Here is a 16,900-nt window from a genome sequence, read left to right as displayed (position 1 = left end):
TAATTGATTTAATTTCATCAAAATTCGTCTCAATAATGTCATCGTGTGATAACACTTGGGTTGAAATATAATCATATTTCAGTGAGACTTCATTTTCAATAGGACTCACAACGTTCAAATTAAAATTGTGTACACTCTCGAACTGCTGAGCAAGTTTTTGAGCTTTTTCGCTATTTGTAAGAAGTATTTGATTTCCTTCCTTGAGAGCAGGAATTGGTTTCTGAGGTTTCTTAAGAACCTTAGAAAGTTTCCAGAAAGGTTTAGAATATGGCTTAATTTGTTCAACTTCTTTAGCGAAATTTTCATTTCGCAAAAGAGTAAATCTATGTTTAATTTCTTTTTGTAAATCCTTAACTATGTTTTTCATAGCAGCATCACGAGAACGTTGATATTGTCGGCGACGAACATTCTTCAACCGAATGAGCAGTTGATCGATGATAGGAGAATTTAATTTAGTATGAGCTTTGGGAACTGAAAGATTTCTAGCTTCGAAAATGTAATGATTCATATTATCAATTGCTGTGTCGATGTCCGCAGGATTTTCTAAAATAATTTCATGATCCACATGATTTTCAAGTTGAGATCTGTAATCCAACCAATTAGCTCTATGATAGTTGAATATAGAACTAATTGGAATAAATATAGCTTCGTTGGAAAGTCTGAATGTTACTGGAAGATGATCTGAGTCAAAGTCCGCATGTGTAATCGGTTCACTACAAATGTGACTTTGATCTGTTAGAACCAGATCAATTGTGGACGGGGTTTTCACGGAAGAGAAACAAGTCGGATTACTGGGATGAAGAACTGTGAAGTAACCAGCTGCGAGTTGATTATGAAGTATTTTACCATTACTGTTATTTTGCCTACAATTCCACTGGACATGTTTAGCATTTAAGTCCCCTATTACGAAAAAGTTCGATCGATATCTTGTGAGTTTTTGCAAATCGCCTTTAAAGAAATTTTATTGTTCGCCGGCGTATTGGAATGGCAAATATGCTCCAGCGATGAAATAAATTCCATGAATGGTTTCAACTTCGATTCCCAAGCTTTCAATAACTTTAGTATTGAAAGAAGATAAAATTCGATGTTTAATTTACCGTTGTACAAAAATGGCAACTCCACCACCCGTTCCAGTAAGCCTGTCAAATCGATGAACCAAATAATGTGGATTACTTTTCAATTTGACATTTGGTTTAAGAAAAGTTTCTGTCACAATGGCAATATGAATTTTGTGAACTTTGAGAAAATTATAAAATTCATCTTCACTCGATTTCAAAGAGCGAGCATTCCAATTTAAAATATTCAAATAATTATTTAACATCACTGTTAAATTATAATATTATTTGCGAATATTCATTATAATATTATTTGCGAATTGCCATCCGATTTGAAATGCTTCAAAAAGTGATGAAGTCGAATTCATTCGGATGATCATTTGAAAAAGTTGATCTTGTAGGTAGATCATTTTATTTTCAGTTATATCGCCTAAATCGACTTCATTTAAAGAAGCGAATGGCATTGAAGGAATATTTGTAGGTAGACTGCCATTAGAAGAAGATGATTTGGCCGGTCTACCTATTAATAAATTGTTTTCGTTTGACGATGGACTGCAAGGCGGTCCTGTGTTTTGATTATTTACATTAGAAGAAATAGGTGGTAGATTTCTACCTAATATACCAGCATAACTGACATTAGAAGAAGATGATGACGAGGTCGATCTACCTGTCAATAAATTGTTTTCGTTAGAAGACGAATTGGCAGGCGTACCTGCTTTTTGTTTTGAATTCGAAGAAATAAATGCCTTAGAAGAATAAGGCGTGGCATTTATAAGGTTTTTTTTTGATTTTCAGGTATGTTCTGTAAATTTAAGGTCGTTGATTTGACTTGTTGTCTAAGCGAACGAGCGTTTAAAATTTTTTCCCTGACAGGACATTTCAAATAATTGGATTTATGATTTCCATCGCAATTTGAACATGAAAATTTATTAGTGGTTTCATTCAATGGACAAACGTCTTTCGAATGCGATTTACCACAATTCAAGCACCGTATATCCATATGACAATGTTTGGTTCCATGGCCGAAGTCAAATATTCTTCGTGCTAAAGAATGTTTGAATCTTCGAACCTATAATAAGCAGATACAACCAAAACGTAGTCCGAAACAAGAATGTACAATACGATTAGTGCTGGAAATTTGAACTGCATAATCATGTACGACGAAACCTACGTGAAACTCGATTACAAATCCTTGCCGGGACCACAATATTATACGGTGCGAGAAGGTGTGTTAAACCAGTCCGAGACATCGATTGAAATCGAAAAATATGGTAAGAAAGCTATGGTCTGGCAGGCAATTTGTAGCTGCGGTAAGATTTCGAAACCCTTCATCACCACTGCTTCAATGAACAGCGAAATATAACACATGGATCAATAAGTCCCGAGATTAAAGCAGAGATGGCGCTCGTAGTAAACCAGTAACCACGTCTTTCTAGAATACTAACCTTTGCTTGAAACGGGTCAAAATTTTAAGTCGATCCGCCCAAAATAGCTGAGTTATCGAGGTTGGAGTAAAGTCGTTTTGTAGTTTGTTTAAAAAATGAAAAAAACGAGTTTCGTGTTTTGATAAAACATTGTTTTTTTAATGGGTAAAAACACCGTGCAAGCGAAACAATGGATTGAAAAATGTTACGTGACCATGGACGAAACATGGATACATCACTACACTCCAGAGTCGAAGCAGCAGTCATCTGAGTGGCGCACAGCTAGCGAAAGCCGTCCGAAGCGTCCGAAAACGCAGCAGTCAGCTGGCAAAGTCATGGTGTCAGTTTTTTGGGATACGCATGGTGTGATTTTCATTGACTACCTCGAAAAAGGCAAATCGATCAACAGTGATTATTATATTGACTTACTGGTGCGTTTGAAGGAGGAAATCGTAAAAAAACGACCGCACATGCAGAGAAAAAAAAATCCTTTTTCATCAAGACAATGCACCCTGCCACAAGTCGATGAAAACAATGGCGAAATTGAACGAATTGGGCTTTTAACTGCTTCCCCACCCCCCATACTCGCCAGATATAGCCCTCAGTGACTACTGGCTCTTTTCTGTTCTTAAAAAAAATGCTCCAGGGAAAAAGATTTGGCTCAAATGAGGAGGTCATCGCTGAAACTGAAGCTTATTTTGAAGCGAAAGATAAATTTTTTTATAAACATGGTATTGAAAAATTGGAAAATCGTTGGAACCATTGTATCCCCCTAAAAGGTGATTATGTTGATGAATAAAAAAAAATTTGAAAAAAAATGTTGTTTCCATTGTTAGTCTCGGGACTTATTGATCCATGTGTTACATCAAGGAATGTTTACAAAAACGACTTCTACCCATGATTCGAAGCCACAAGGATCCTGTTGTCTTCTGGTCAGATCTTGCTTCTTGCCACTACTCGAAATCAACGGAAGAAAGGTATACTTGTCACTTTCGTCCCAAAAGACATGAATCCACCAAATTGCCCACAAACCATTCAATAGTTCGAAAAAGATTGGAAAAAAGTGTCAAAACTTGTCGCCAAGAAGTCTGTACGGAATTAAATGAGAAACGTTCGCAAGAAGGTGCGCCAGCTAGTCTACAATGACTAAGTAGCAAATGTTGAGAATACTATTCCGTTTTTGTAGTCTAATATTATCAGTATATCGAATAAAATTTGAATATCTAACACTTGTGAATTATTTACAGCGAAATCAAAGTGCGTCCATACTTTCTGGGACAGTCTTTAAACATCTTAGCGGTACATAATGTCAAAAAGGGGGGAGTGATGTACTAACATTAGAAATCGGAATATTAAGAATGAACACAGTTATTCAAATATTTAGGGACAGTATGGAATGGTATTTCATTAACTTTTTCTTTCTTTTATTTTTGGATAATGGAAGGAAGCTATAATCAAACTTTCAATTCTGTCTCTAGCAAACATAAAACCTCTTCATCTCATCTTCAAACCTCAAAATTAATGAAAACTCCAGGCCCGTGCGTAGGAGTTATTCAAGGGGGGCTCAAAAGGAGGTAGAGTTCAAGGGAGGGTGGTGGTTGGTTTGATGGGAGGGGGAGGGGGTGTTATTTGAAAGGTGGGGAAGTTGCAAAAAATTAAGAGAAAAGTGCGTCATCCACAATATTGACTCTGTAAAACAAATTCCTAGAACGATGTTTGAATTGTCCAGTTATTTGCACTTTTATATAATAAGTACTCTATCGTACATTTAAAACTAAATTGATTAACATTGGGTTTTGAATAAGGTTAACTGTAATGTGTAGTATCTTGCGAAATTATTTTAAATTAGTTCAAAATAAATAGAAAATTAGAGCTAGTACACACTTCAAACACGAAAATGGTTTCTTGAATCAAACCATACAACGCTCAGGATCGCTTAGAAAATGGTGCAAATATGCTTCGAAAGATTTATTGCTCGAAATGGTGAAACCACCCGAGGTTCATAGAATCATACAACTGTTTGCAGTAGACAAATGCGACAATGACATTATGGTCAATTTCCCAACTATCGTTAGAACAAGCGTGCTGGTTTGTTGAGTGAATATTCAACGCGTAACTGACAATGGCATTCCGTGCATAAATTACACGGTTTTGACGGGCATAACATCATCGGACAGTATGGTTTGAGCAGATTTCTGATTGTGCATGCTGTTTCAACATGCACCCGTTCTACCAGATGAACAGTTTTATATTACGTAAGAGCCCTTGCATAAATGTGTATGCATGCATTAATGTGTTCATTCATTTGGAGTCTGCATTCAGATGGATAGGAATGCTTTCGGCAGTACCTGACAGAGAGATTTACCGGGAAACTTAACGGTATTAATCAACTGAAATGTCATCATTGTGTTGCTCAACGAAAGCACATAGATCAGAAACAAGGTTATTGTGACAGTGGCCGAATGAGTTTCTGGCATAATATTTTAATTCATGGTTCACTTTTCCAGAAAACAGTATATGACAGTATGTTACGTTTTATAAAAAATTGACACCCCCTCCTTACAATTCACAATTAGTCACGAATTTCGAAACCTCCGCACGAGTTATATAACCACTTTCATCATCACTGTGATTCAAATTTAAATTATTGACCCTCTGAAAAAAAAATATCCATCAACCGCAGTTAACCAACGTATACTTTTCGTCTGTATTGGGTATGGAAAGCCAAAGTGGATGATTCGACTTGATGATTCTCATACTAGGTTGCAATATTTCTAAACCCTTGTGTGGAGCATTCACATACATTCTCATAGAAACAACTTATACAAAGGTTATATGCACATAGTTAGAATAAGCGGCAATAGTAAAATGATTCTATCGCAATTACCCACAGCCCATACAGAATAGGATCGCGAAACGAGAGTAAGCGACCGTTTGTTGCTTCAGGGAGAATCGCCACAGCAGCGAGCCAACCTTTGATTCTCAGGCAGGTCTGAAAATTCGCTCTCGCACTGGTGTCTATTCTATGTTAAATGAACCACGCCGGTTTTTTGTTGCTGCGATGATATCCGTCTCTCTTACATGGAACCGATTGAATCGTGTGAAGAGTTGCTAGTGAGCGTTCTTTGATACGATAAAAGCCATCTTAAAAGATCGAAAAACAAAAAGAGGCTACTTCAGGCTTTATTCAACCAACACGTAAAGAAATGATGAAGTTTACACGACTGACACGTAAATGTACAATAACGCTGGAGTTTTAAAGAGTTTGAAAAACGAGAAAATTTGAAATTTCGTAGTACCCTCGCAGCGTTACATGGGAAAAACTATTTTTGGTCCCATACAAAATTCCTGAATATTGTTTGAGTCCAATTTCCGGTTCCGAAATTATGGGGTAAAATGTGCAAAAACATAAGTGCACCTACTTTTCTCGGAGCTGGCTTAGCCGATTTTCACAAACGTAGATTAAAATGAAAGGTCTCGTAATCCCATACAAAATTCTTGAATTTTGTTTTTATCTGACTTCCGCTTTTGGAATTATTGGGTAAAATGTAAAAAACATGAAAATATGTGTGCTAACTTTTCACGAAGATGACTGCACCGATTTTCACGAAACCAAATTCAAATGAAAGGTCTTGTAGTCTCATAAAAACTTCCTAAATTTCATCTTTATGCGACTACCAGTTCCGGAATTACAGGGTGATTAGTGTGAAAAATTCAATTTCATATAACTTACTCACTTTTCTCAGAGATTTTTATAGACTTAGACTCGAATGAATGGTCTTATGGTTCTATGCAAATCTACACTGACGTCTTTTTATATGCGGGGATACGTACCGCGTAAAAAAACCGTGCAAAAAAAAATACGCGCAAAAAAAACCTCAAAACTGAAGAAATAATTTTTAATGTCAAATATCTTAGAAATGCCAAATATCTTAGAACGTCCAGATCTGGTGTAATCTCAAAAAAATATTTTGGTGAAAATCTACTTTGGGACTATCGAATTTAAGACCGCGTAACTTCGGAATGTTCGGAATCTGAACATTTTTTTTAAAACAATCGAAAATTTTTAAGTGTCAAAGAGTTGACTTCAAAAGAAAATTCGGGATAACACCAGATGTCGAAATTCCATGCATTTCTAAGACAAAACAATAAAACCGCGTAATTTGGGAAATCCTCGACAAAACAATAAAAATTGCGTAGCTTCGGAAATCCGCGTAAAAAGAAACCACATAAAAAACGCGTAAAAAAGACCCCAGTGTACTGAATTTCATTTGGATCCGACTTCCGGTTCCAGAACAATAAGGTAAAGTGTGTTAAAAATTTTACCAACACTCAAACAAGCGAAACAAAAGTCGTAAAAATTCCCAAAATAAAACCTTCTATCCGGACTAACAACAAACGCACTTTGCTATATCAACCTTATTAAAAATGGACCACTTGGCAGTAACATCCTCTTGTATAGGTTTTCAGTAGGCTTTCACAGAGTTTAAAGTTTTAATGCAAGATTTATGATGCAGCATTGAAGACAGCTACAGGTATTTACTATTGTTTAAAATGTTACTTGAGTACTAGGCAGATAAAACAGGTTTTTAACAATATACTGGCTGACCCCTGCACACTTTGTAGCGCAATAATTTAAGATTAAGTATAAAAAATAAACGGATTTGGAAATAGCTACTCTATTATAAACAATATTTTTTTAGTTTCCCATTTTCAGTAAAAAAATATAAAACCATTGGTAGCCGACACGCGACACGCCGAAACATAAAATTTTCCATATACAGGGTGATTTTTTAAGAGCTTGAGAACTTTTTTAAACAATAAAACGCATAAAATTTGCAAAATCTCATCGGTTCTTTATTTTAAACGTTAGATTGGTACATGACATTTACTTTTTGAAGATAATTTCATTTAAATGTTGACCGCGGCTGCGTCTTAGGTGGTCCATTCGGAAAGTCCAATTTTGGGCAACTTTTTCGAGCATTTCGGCCGGAATAGCCCGAATTTCTTCGGAAATGTTGTCTTCCAAAGCTGGAATAGTTACTGGCTTATTTCTGTAGACTTTAGACTTGACGTAGCCCCACAAAAAATAGTCTAAAGGCGTCAAATCGCATGATCTTGGTGGCCAACTTACCGGTCCATTTCTTGAGATGAATTGTTCTCCGAAGTTTTCCCTCAAAATGGCCATAGAATCGCGAGCTGTGTGGCATGTAGCGCCATCTTGTTGAAACCACATGTCAACCAAGTTCAGTTCTTCCATTTTTGGCAACAAAAAGTTTGTTAGCATCGAACGATAGCGATCGCCATTCACTGTAACGTTGCGTCCAACAGCATCTTTGAAAAAATACGGTCCAATGATTCCACCAGCGTACAAACCACACCAAACAGTGCATTTTTCGGGATGCATGGGCAGTTCTTGAACGGCTTCTGGTTGCTCTTCACTCCAAATGCGGCAATTTTGCTTATTTACGTAGCCATTCAACCAGAAATGAGCCTCATCGCTGAACAAAATTTGTCGATAAAAAAGCGGATTTTCCGAATGGACCACCTAAGACGCAGCCGCGGTCAACATTTAAATGAAATTATCTTCAAAAAGTAAATGTCATGTACCAATCTAACGTTTAAAATAAAGAACCGATGAGATTTTGCAAATTTTATGCGTTTTATTGTTTAAAAAAGTTCTCAAGCTCTTAAAAAATCACCCTGTACAAAAACCAAACGAATTAGGAATTGACGTTTAAATGCAAATAACGTATCAGTGGGTATTTTTGGAATGCGTAGAATAAAAATTTTTCACCTTTCAATTTACCAGTCCAAATTGTTCTCTCAATGACATTTGCTATTAAACTTTTGACATTCAACTTTTTTCTGTGCTTCTGTTCTTTCTGTACTTATTGCTGTACTTTCTGCACCTGTTCCTGTAGTTTCTGCACTTGTTCTTGTACTTTCCGCTCTTGCTCCCATTTTTTCTGAACCTGCAGCTTTCTTGGCAAACTTCATGCCGCTCAAAAAATATCTTTGGATGGAAATTATTTCGAGCACTGACAAAATGAAAACAATCGAACGACCTATGTAGGAGTCAGTTTCAGAAAAGCGTGGTCATGATTGCTCGTCGTAGAATGGTGAAAGTTGTTTTATCACACACAGTGGGTACTCTTATTTATCATGTTCTGTCAAAATAAATCAACAATTGTATACCTGAAAGTAGCAATTTGTATTTACCTGAAAGGAGCAATATTTGGAAGTAGTTGGGCGATTGTACCAATAGTCATCTCATTAGTAGAGTCGCCATATTATTTTGCCAATTGCTCGATTTTGAGTTTAAGTTTGAGAGCTGAATAGTTTTGGTTTTTAAGTTAATGGTGACAATTTGACTTTGCCATTTGCACACCTTATTCCTGTTGTCTCTGAATGAAATATCAGCACATTGTGATAGTAATATTTACATTCATCGGGATGATAGAGATTTACATTTCAGGAATTTAAAGAAAAAAAAACGAATCATAAAATAATCTCTCTGGTAAATAACTTTTTTTTCTTATAAAGACTGTCAAAGAAAGTATGGACGCACTTTGATTTCGCTGCAAATAATTCACAAGAGTTAGATATTCAAATTTTATTCGATATACTGATAATAGTAGACTACAACAACAGAATATTATTCTCAACATTTGCTACTTAGTCATTGTAGACTAGCTGGCGCACCTTCTTGCGAACGTTCCTCATTAAATTCCGTACAGACTTCTTGGCGACAAGTTTTGACACCTTTTTCCAATCTTTTTCGAACTGTTGAATGGTTTCGGCTGCCGAGACATGTTTCCTAAGATGTGCCTTCGTTAATGCCCAAAATTCCTCAATTGGTCGAAGTTGTGGGTAATTTGGTGGATTCATGTCTTTTGGGACGAAAGTGACATTTTTGGTAGTATACCATTCTACCGATGATTTCTAGTAGTGGCAAGTAGCAAGATGTAGCCAGAAGACAACAGGATCCTTGTGGCTTTGAATCATGAGTAGAAGTCGTTTTTGTAAACATTCCTTGATGTATATTTCGCTGTTCATTAAAGCAGTGGTGATAAAGGGTTTCGAAATCTTACCGCAGCTACAAATTACTTGCCAGACCATAGCTTTCTTACCAAATTTTTCGATTTCAATCGATGTCTCGGACTCGTTCCAGATGGTGTATAATATTGTGGTCCTGACAAGGCTTTGTAATCGAGTTTCGCGTAGGTTTCGTTGTCCATGATTATGCAGTTCAAATTTCCAGCAAGAATCGTATTGTACAGCTTTCGAACCCTCAGCCTGATCGATGCTTCTTGTTTCGGACTACGTTTTGGTTGTTTCTGCTTCTTATAGGTTCGAAGATTCAAACGTTCTTTAGCACGAAGAACATTTGACTTCGAAGTGCCCACTTTTTTGGCCACATCCCGAACTGAAACCCTCTTTTTTGCTCGAACGCCTTCAGTATACGTTTATCCAACTGAGGGTTAGCAGGACCTTTTTTTCGACCCGTTTTCGGTTTATCCTCGAAGGTGTTATCCTCACCAAACTTACTGATTGTATTTCGAACGGCTTTTTCACTTAATCTTTCTACTTTCTGGGACAGTCTTTAGTTGTTATACAGGGTGATTTTTTAAGAGCTTGAGAACTTTTTTAAACAATAAAACGCATAAAATTTGCAAAATCTCATCGGTTCTTTATTTTAAACGTTAGATTGGTACATGACATTTACTTTTTGAAGATAATTTCATTTAAATGTTGACCGCGGCTGCGTCTTAGGTGGTCCATTCGGAAAGTCCAATTTTGGGCAACTTTTTCGAGCATTTCGGCCGGAATAGCCCGAATTTCTTCGGAAATGTTGTCTTCCAAAGCTGGAATAGTTACTGGCTTATTTCTGTAGACTTTAGACTTGACGTAGCCCCACAAAAAATAGTCTAAAGGCGTCAAATCGCATGATCTTGGTGGCCAACTTACCGGCCCATTTCTTGAGATGAATTGTTCTCCGAAGTTTTCTCTCAAAATGGCCATAGAATCGCGAGCTGTGTGGCATGTAGCGCCATCTTGTTGAAACCACATGTCAACCAAGTTCAGTTCTTCCATTTTTGGCAACAAAAAGTTTGTTAGCATCGAACGATAGCGATCGCCATTCACTGTAACGTTGCGTCCAACAGCATCTTTGAAAAAATACGGTCCAATGATTCCACCAGCGTACAAACCACACCAAACAGTGCATTTTTCGGGATGCATGGGCAGTTCTTGAACGGCTTCTGGTTGCTCTTCACTCCAAATGCGGCAATTTTGCTTATTTACGTAGCCATTCAACCAGAAATGAGCCTCATCGCTGAACAAAATTTGTCGATAAAAAAGCGGATTTTCCGAATGGACCACCTAAGACGCAGCCGCGGTCAACATTTAAATGAAATTATCTTCAAAAAGTAAATGTCATGTACCAATCTAACGTTTAAAATAAAGAACCGATGAGATTTTGCAAATTTTATGCGTTTTATTGTTTAAAAAAGTTCTCAAGCTCTTAAAAAATCACCCTGTATAACTCGACTTGGCGGTATTGAACACAATTGATATACTGAAAAATGGAAACCTGTATGCTGTTCATTTCTCGCCTATACTTTGGAACATTAGGTTTGAACTAGAGAAACATGTGAATCAAGTAGGCTCAATAAAATTTGAGCACAAATCTGCTCATTTGGCGCCAAACGATTTTATTAATAATCTAGTATTCATTTTTTGCTCTCCACCGGGCAGCAGCATTGCATAGCTCGATACGCGCCAAACAATCATCGAAGATCTAGCATGCATTGAGTGGAAAATTTCTTATTCCATACAAAACATTTTTCTTGATTTTCTCGACTTTTCCGAAAGATTTTCCTTATGTAATATACTGCCCATACTCGCATATCAGTCCCATATCGATTTTCGTCAATATTGAGTTAGCTTCAGGAATGCAATCTATCCTTAATATACTCTCAGAAATTGCAATAAAAGTTTATGGTTTGTTCATTGAAATGTGAAAAAAATATCAACTTATGTCTGTCCCATATGCAAAGTACCCGCATATCAGTCCTATTTAGTGCAAATATCAATAATTTCATTTGTTGCAATATTAGAATAGCAATGGTGCATTACCGATATTTCATGTAATAATACCATGATTTAGCATTAGGTAGCGCAATAAATCAAAAAATTCGAAAATAAAATTTTAATTGTCTTTTTCTCGACATACCGATTTTCCATATGGGACTGATATGCAAGTATGGGCAGTATAGTCTAAAACCTCCCCATAAACGTCACCTTTCTAGCAAAAAAAAAATGCAAAAACAACTGATACGATTGCGACGCTTTGTTATAAAAACTGAAACTGAATCACTAAATAAAATGAATTTTACCAGATTAATGAAAATTCTTATAAGCTTTTAGTTTATTGCAAGAACGGTTTAATTGAACTATTTAAAATACGCTTATCACGGTTTTCTGAATTGAAGTTTTTCTTTACTACGACAAGATTCTATGAATAATGATTCTTATTAGTGTTTCTTGTTACTTCCACTTTCATTTACATTCCACTCACATGTCACTTAACGTGATTTGACCTATTACCAGTATCATGTATGTACAGTGTAGTGATCACTGCAGTGACAGAAACGCTTAAAGTCAAGCTAAACTCATGTCAACGCTTAAAGTCAAGCTCAACCAAGTAATTACTTTTATCTCTGAAGTGACTTCCGTAATAGGGACCTTCTACATTCACTCCACATGATTTTTACTGTGAAATGATACCGATAATAATGCTCATAATCATCGCTTGCGGAGGATTGCAGATTATGCATACGCACTTCCATGACACTTCCATCCTCTTTTTGCAACGGTATGTTGAACTAGATGATTTTATGCTCCTCGTAGTGCACTTTGTTGGTGTTGTCAGCAAATTAAATTGCCTTTAAGTCCTTATAAAATTGATTGTATACTGTGATATTCTCCTTTCCGCAGATATCCACTTATATTCTAGACACTCGTTCGCGACCCTTGACTCAACGCATGTCACCGTTATTCCGCACTGTCACTCACCGCCACACGCTAACCCAATCATACTCAATGTGGATATCACATAATTCAGGATACCACTTCCCCCCCCTCAACAACAGTAATAATAAATATCAGTTATTAACAATTGTAATTACCGAGATATATTTGTAGTCTACCTACAGAGACATAACCGTGGTTTTGATTGAGGCTAACCGCGGTTATCTGTCTTATAAGCTGTCAATGCCAGTCTTCAACATCTGCCTCCATTTATACTTCAATCCTTCAACCCTTTTCTGCTTTACCAGAAAAAAAATCAAAAATTTCTGCAGAAAACTCAACACCAGAACCCAAATTATATTTATTCTTGCGTACGCTCTCTGTAATAAGTTGCAAACTCTTCACATGAAAAAAAAATGCGATCTGTGGCACAAAATATGTGTAGCATATTGGTTTATAGAATCTGTGGTTGTCCATAATATGTATGAAAATGGCACCCCCGCGCAGAAACAGCTTATGTACATGCTCTAGAAGCACCGAATGATAACAGCAACCATCCTGCGCTCCTCTCGATAAATTGCACCAAACATAAGAACGAGTGCGAATAGCAGCGTGTGAAACTCTTTCGTTCGCACACGTTACTTGAATCCTCAAGCACTCCATAACGCTAGACACTAACATAACTGAACACCAGCACGGCCATGCTTCGAAAACCAAATCACTCTCGCACAAAATGCCTCTGTTGCCATATTCTAATCAATTTATAAATTTTACGTGTATGTAACGTATACGCAAGCAGTTTATACCACTTTCTTTGTATCCGGAATGAACATGTGTGTTTTTCGGTACCGAAAGTTATCCAAAGGACATCAGCTGCTACTCTATCTCGTTGACATTTCAATTAACCATTAGGTTTTTTACCGTCACAGCTAACCTCATTCGGATGAACACATTTTGACAGTTCAGCAGTACTGTTTGTAAACAGAAATTTCTTTTGTTTGTTTATTGACAAATTGGATCAGACCATTTACGGTCCGTGTCGCCTAAATAAAAGTTTAAAACATTTGTTCACGATTGAATACGGTTCGTTTTTGAAACACTTGAAAAAATGCTTACCATAGTTCTTTCTTTTTTCGGCTTTCTCGTCGTTTGTAAATCGTCTTAATCACACTTACGATGAAAATGAATTTGAGATTCTCCAGTTCAGTTTATCATGGCAGGATCGCCAATGTGATATTCTTCTTTCCGCAGATATCCACTTATATTCTAGATACTCGTTCGCGGCCCTTGACTAAACGCATGCCCCCGTTATTCCACACTGTCACTCACCGCCACACGCTAACCCAATCATACTCAATGTGGATATCACATAATTGAGGATACCACATATACTACATTAGTAGTACTAATCAATTGAAATAGATGCACTTGCTGTATATAGAGGTGCATTTGCTTCTTAAGCTACATTGCATGTTCTTGAAGCGAAGGTCGAATGCGACACTGCTTGAAGTCAGCAGCGATTGCAATTTTTACCTCCGTTAGGTTTGTCTGTTTAGATTTTTCGGAAAGAGCTATGATGATGTGAATACCCTGAAATATCTAGTACAAATTAAATTGTAAGACTTCAAATCTTGGTGGGAGAGATAAATACTTAAACTGAAAAAGATTGATTTAATGATTTCTTAGAAAACTTTTTTTTTCGCTTCTTCTTTCAGAATAAACCCGTCTTCACGTTGTACGATGGAATTTTGAACTCTTATGAAACTTATATTGGTCGAGTAACGTTACTGAACAATGATCTAATGTACGGAAAAGCATCGCTCAATCTTACCTCGATCCGCGAGAGTGACAACGGTTGGTACGAGTGTAAGGTCATCTTTCCCAATCGGGTTCCTAACAAGCGAAACAATGGAACATGGTTCCACATATCCGTGATGGGTGAGTACCCGTATACCATCAAGATGACAATTAATGGTATTTATAATCCTTTTTCGGCGCAGGAGGAACTCTACTGAAGATTCCACCAGTGAATCAAACGGTGCTAGAAGGTGACCCGGCATTCTTTCACTGTTTGGCTCAAAATCCGGAAACGATGTTCGTAGAGTGGTACAAAGATAACGTGTCCTTGCTTGAAATGTACGATCTACTGCACCGATCCACTTTCGGTCCGGATGGAAGTCTCACGATCAATCCGACGCAGATGAGTGATTTGGGTTATTTCACTTGTCAAGTCAAGAATACGATGAATGATACACAAGGTGCAACAGCATTTCTTAATGTTCAATGTACGTCGATGAAACAGGTACCCTAATCTGAGCACCGATTCACAAATTTGTTTATATTTAAGATAAGGCAAAAGTTGTCTATGCTCCAAAAGAGGTATATTTACCGTTTGGAGAGCCTGCCGTATTGGACTGTCATTTCCGATCGAACCCACCGTTGACGAATCTACGGTGGGAGAAGGACGGGTTTTTGTTCGATCCGTACAACGTGCAGGTAAGCGACGACAGTCCCTGGAACTTTTTCAGATCGAAGAAAAATGCATTTCAGGGTGTATTCTATAAACGAAATGGAAGTATTTACTTTGAAAAAGTTGATGACTCACATGCCGGGCGCTACTCTTGCACGCCGTACAACGATCTCGGAACGGATGGACCTTCGCCGATTATCAATGTGATCGTGCAAAGACCACCGAACATCATTCTTAGGCCGAAGCTGTTGTACGTGACTAAGATTGGAGGGACTGTCGAGATGCAATGCGATGCCAGGGATCGAGATGGATATCATACGCCACCGATTACATGGGTCAAGGTAAGTTAGTTTTTCCTTTACGGTTGATACCGAAATCGGTAGACACAAAAATGATTATTCCAGAAAGACGGAAGTTTATTGCCTCATGGTCGATATCAACTGAACGGAGGAAACTTGACTATTGAAGATATTATAGAATCGGATAGAGGAATTTATGCGTGTCAGGCAACAAACGAAGCAGCGACCGTTTCGGCCGATGCGGAAATTATGATCGAAAATGTATCTCCTAGGGCACCGTATAATCTGACTGGAAACAGTTCCGATACGGCCATCACTCTCCGGTGGGCACCGGGATATATCCGACAATACCTGGACTATATTATTTGGTACCGATTGGCGGAAGCCCCCGAGTGGAGAACTTTCAAAGTGAACAACAAACACATCCTGGAAGCGACCATAACAAACCTACAACCGGCCAAGGAATACGAGTTCATGGTACTGTGCCAGGATAACTACGGTGATGGAATGTTCAGCAAAGCATTCCGATATTTCACCAAACGTAAGATCTTGTTTTACAGAATCAGCAAACACCAACTAATAAGATTTCATCTACATCAGCAAAGGAATTCGAGCAACCAGAAACGTTTCAGGATACACTATTGCAGTTTAACCAAATTGGGTCACCGATCAATTTGACGATCGAAAAGCGAAGCAATAACTATCAAGCACGTTGGCAGCCACCGGAATTGGGTCTGGATCAGCTCCGCTTCTACATTCTACGATGGTGGCTTGAACCACAGCACAAACTGCATGGAAGTATTTCAACTCCCGAGATCAGTTACAATCGTAAGAGTCACATTCGGTTGAGTTTCAGCTTTATTTTTGTAACTACATTTGAGTTTTGAATTTCAGTTGACGATCTGGAAGAAGACGAACTGTACACGTTCCAGGTTTTTGCCATGTCCACCACAAACTATACCAGCGGAAGCAATGAGGTTGAGGTCTACATTTACCCGTACCGAAGGGTAAAGGTGATCACCATAAGTGGAGTGTTAATTTTGTTGCTCTGTTTGGTAGTGATAAGCACACTTCTGTACATGAAGCGTAATCGAATGAAAAAGTTGCGTGAAGCAGAGAATGTCAAGATTTAAGCGCAGTTATTTTGCGATAAATTTGCATTTTTTCTCGAATCGATTTGGTAAATAGGAATTTAACAATAAACACTGCTGTTCATAGGTTATAGAACTCAACTGTCTGATTGCTATACTAAGTTGTAATATTTTGTTAACGATGTAAGTGATGCAACATAAAGAACAAGATACGAATAAGCGTAAAGTGGTTCTTTGATCCGAAAGTGTTGAAATTGAAATTGAAATAGTAGAAACTGATTAGGCTTCCGACCAACCAAATACTAACTACCAGGCAATTACATCACCCATCAAATTTTGTATCGCTGTTTCATTAACTTTTTTTGATTCTGAACATTGATATGCTATGTCATAATTCATATGACGGTTTCGTATACATAAGTTCACGGTTTCCATATGATTTCAACTCTTCAATGAGTGCGTTCGCATTTGAGAAAATTACTCACAGAAAACAAAATTCAGTGTCGAATCGACTTGCAATCTGTGC

General features: G+C 37.5%; 1 protein-coding gene across 2 annotated transcripts in view; it reads left to right on the top strand.

Moving 5' to 3' along the window:
• The window catches only part of LOC131429574 (protein borderless), a 35,414-nt gene extending 18,821 nt beyond the window's left edge, over window positions 1-16,593 (top strand). The window contains exons 2-8 of one of the 2 annotated variants that reach the window (XM_058593788.1): window positions 14,230-14,452; window positions 14,515-14,799; window positions 14,862-15,010; window positions 15,065-15,325; window positions 15,389-15,824; window positions 15,884-16,111; window positions 16,178-16,593. In XM_058593788.1, the coding sequence (XP_058449771.1) occupies window positions 14,230-14,452; window positions 14,515-14,799; window positions 14,862-15,010; window positions 15,065-15,325; window positions 15,389-15,824; window positions 15,884-16,111; window positions 16,178-16,416 (1,821 nt within the window). In that variant the 3' untranslated portion in view covers window positions 16,417-16,593. Of the gene's footprint in view, window positions 1-14,229; window positions 14,453-14,514; window positions 14,800-14,861; window positions 15,326-15,388; window positions 15,825-15,883; window positions 16,112-16,177 lie in introns of both variants that reach the window. The other variant, XM_058593787.1, reaches the window with a different exon arrangement.
• Window positions 16,594-16,900: the final 307 nt, after the last annotated feature.

This window comes from Malaya genurostris, chromosome 2, assembly GCF_030247185.1.
Source record: "Malaya genurostris strain Urasoe2022 chromosome 2, Malgen_1.1, whole genome shotgun sequence".
NCBI lineage: Eukaryota > Metazoa > Arthropoda > Insecta > Diptera > Culicidae > Malaya > Malaya genurostris.
The sequence above is the reverse complement of the archived record's forward strand: the minus strand, read 5'-3'. Positions and strand labels throughout refer to the sequence as shown.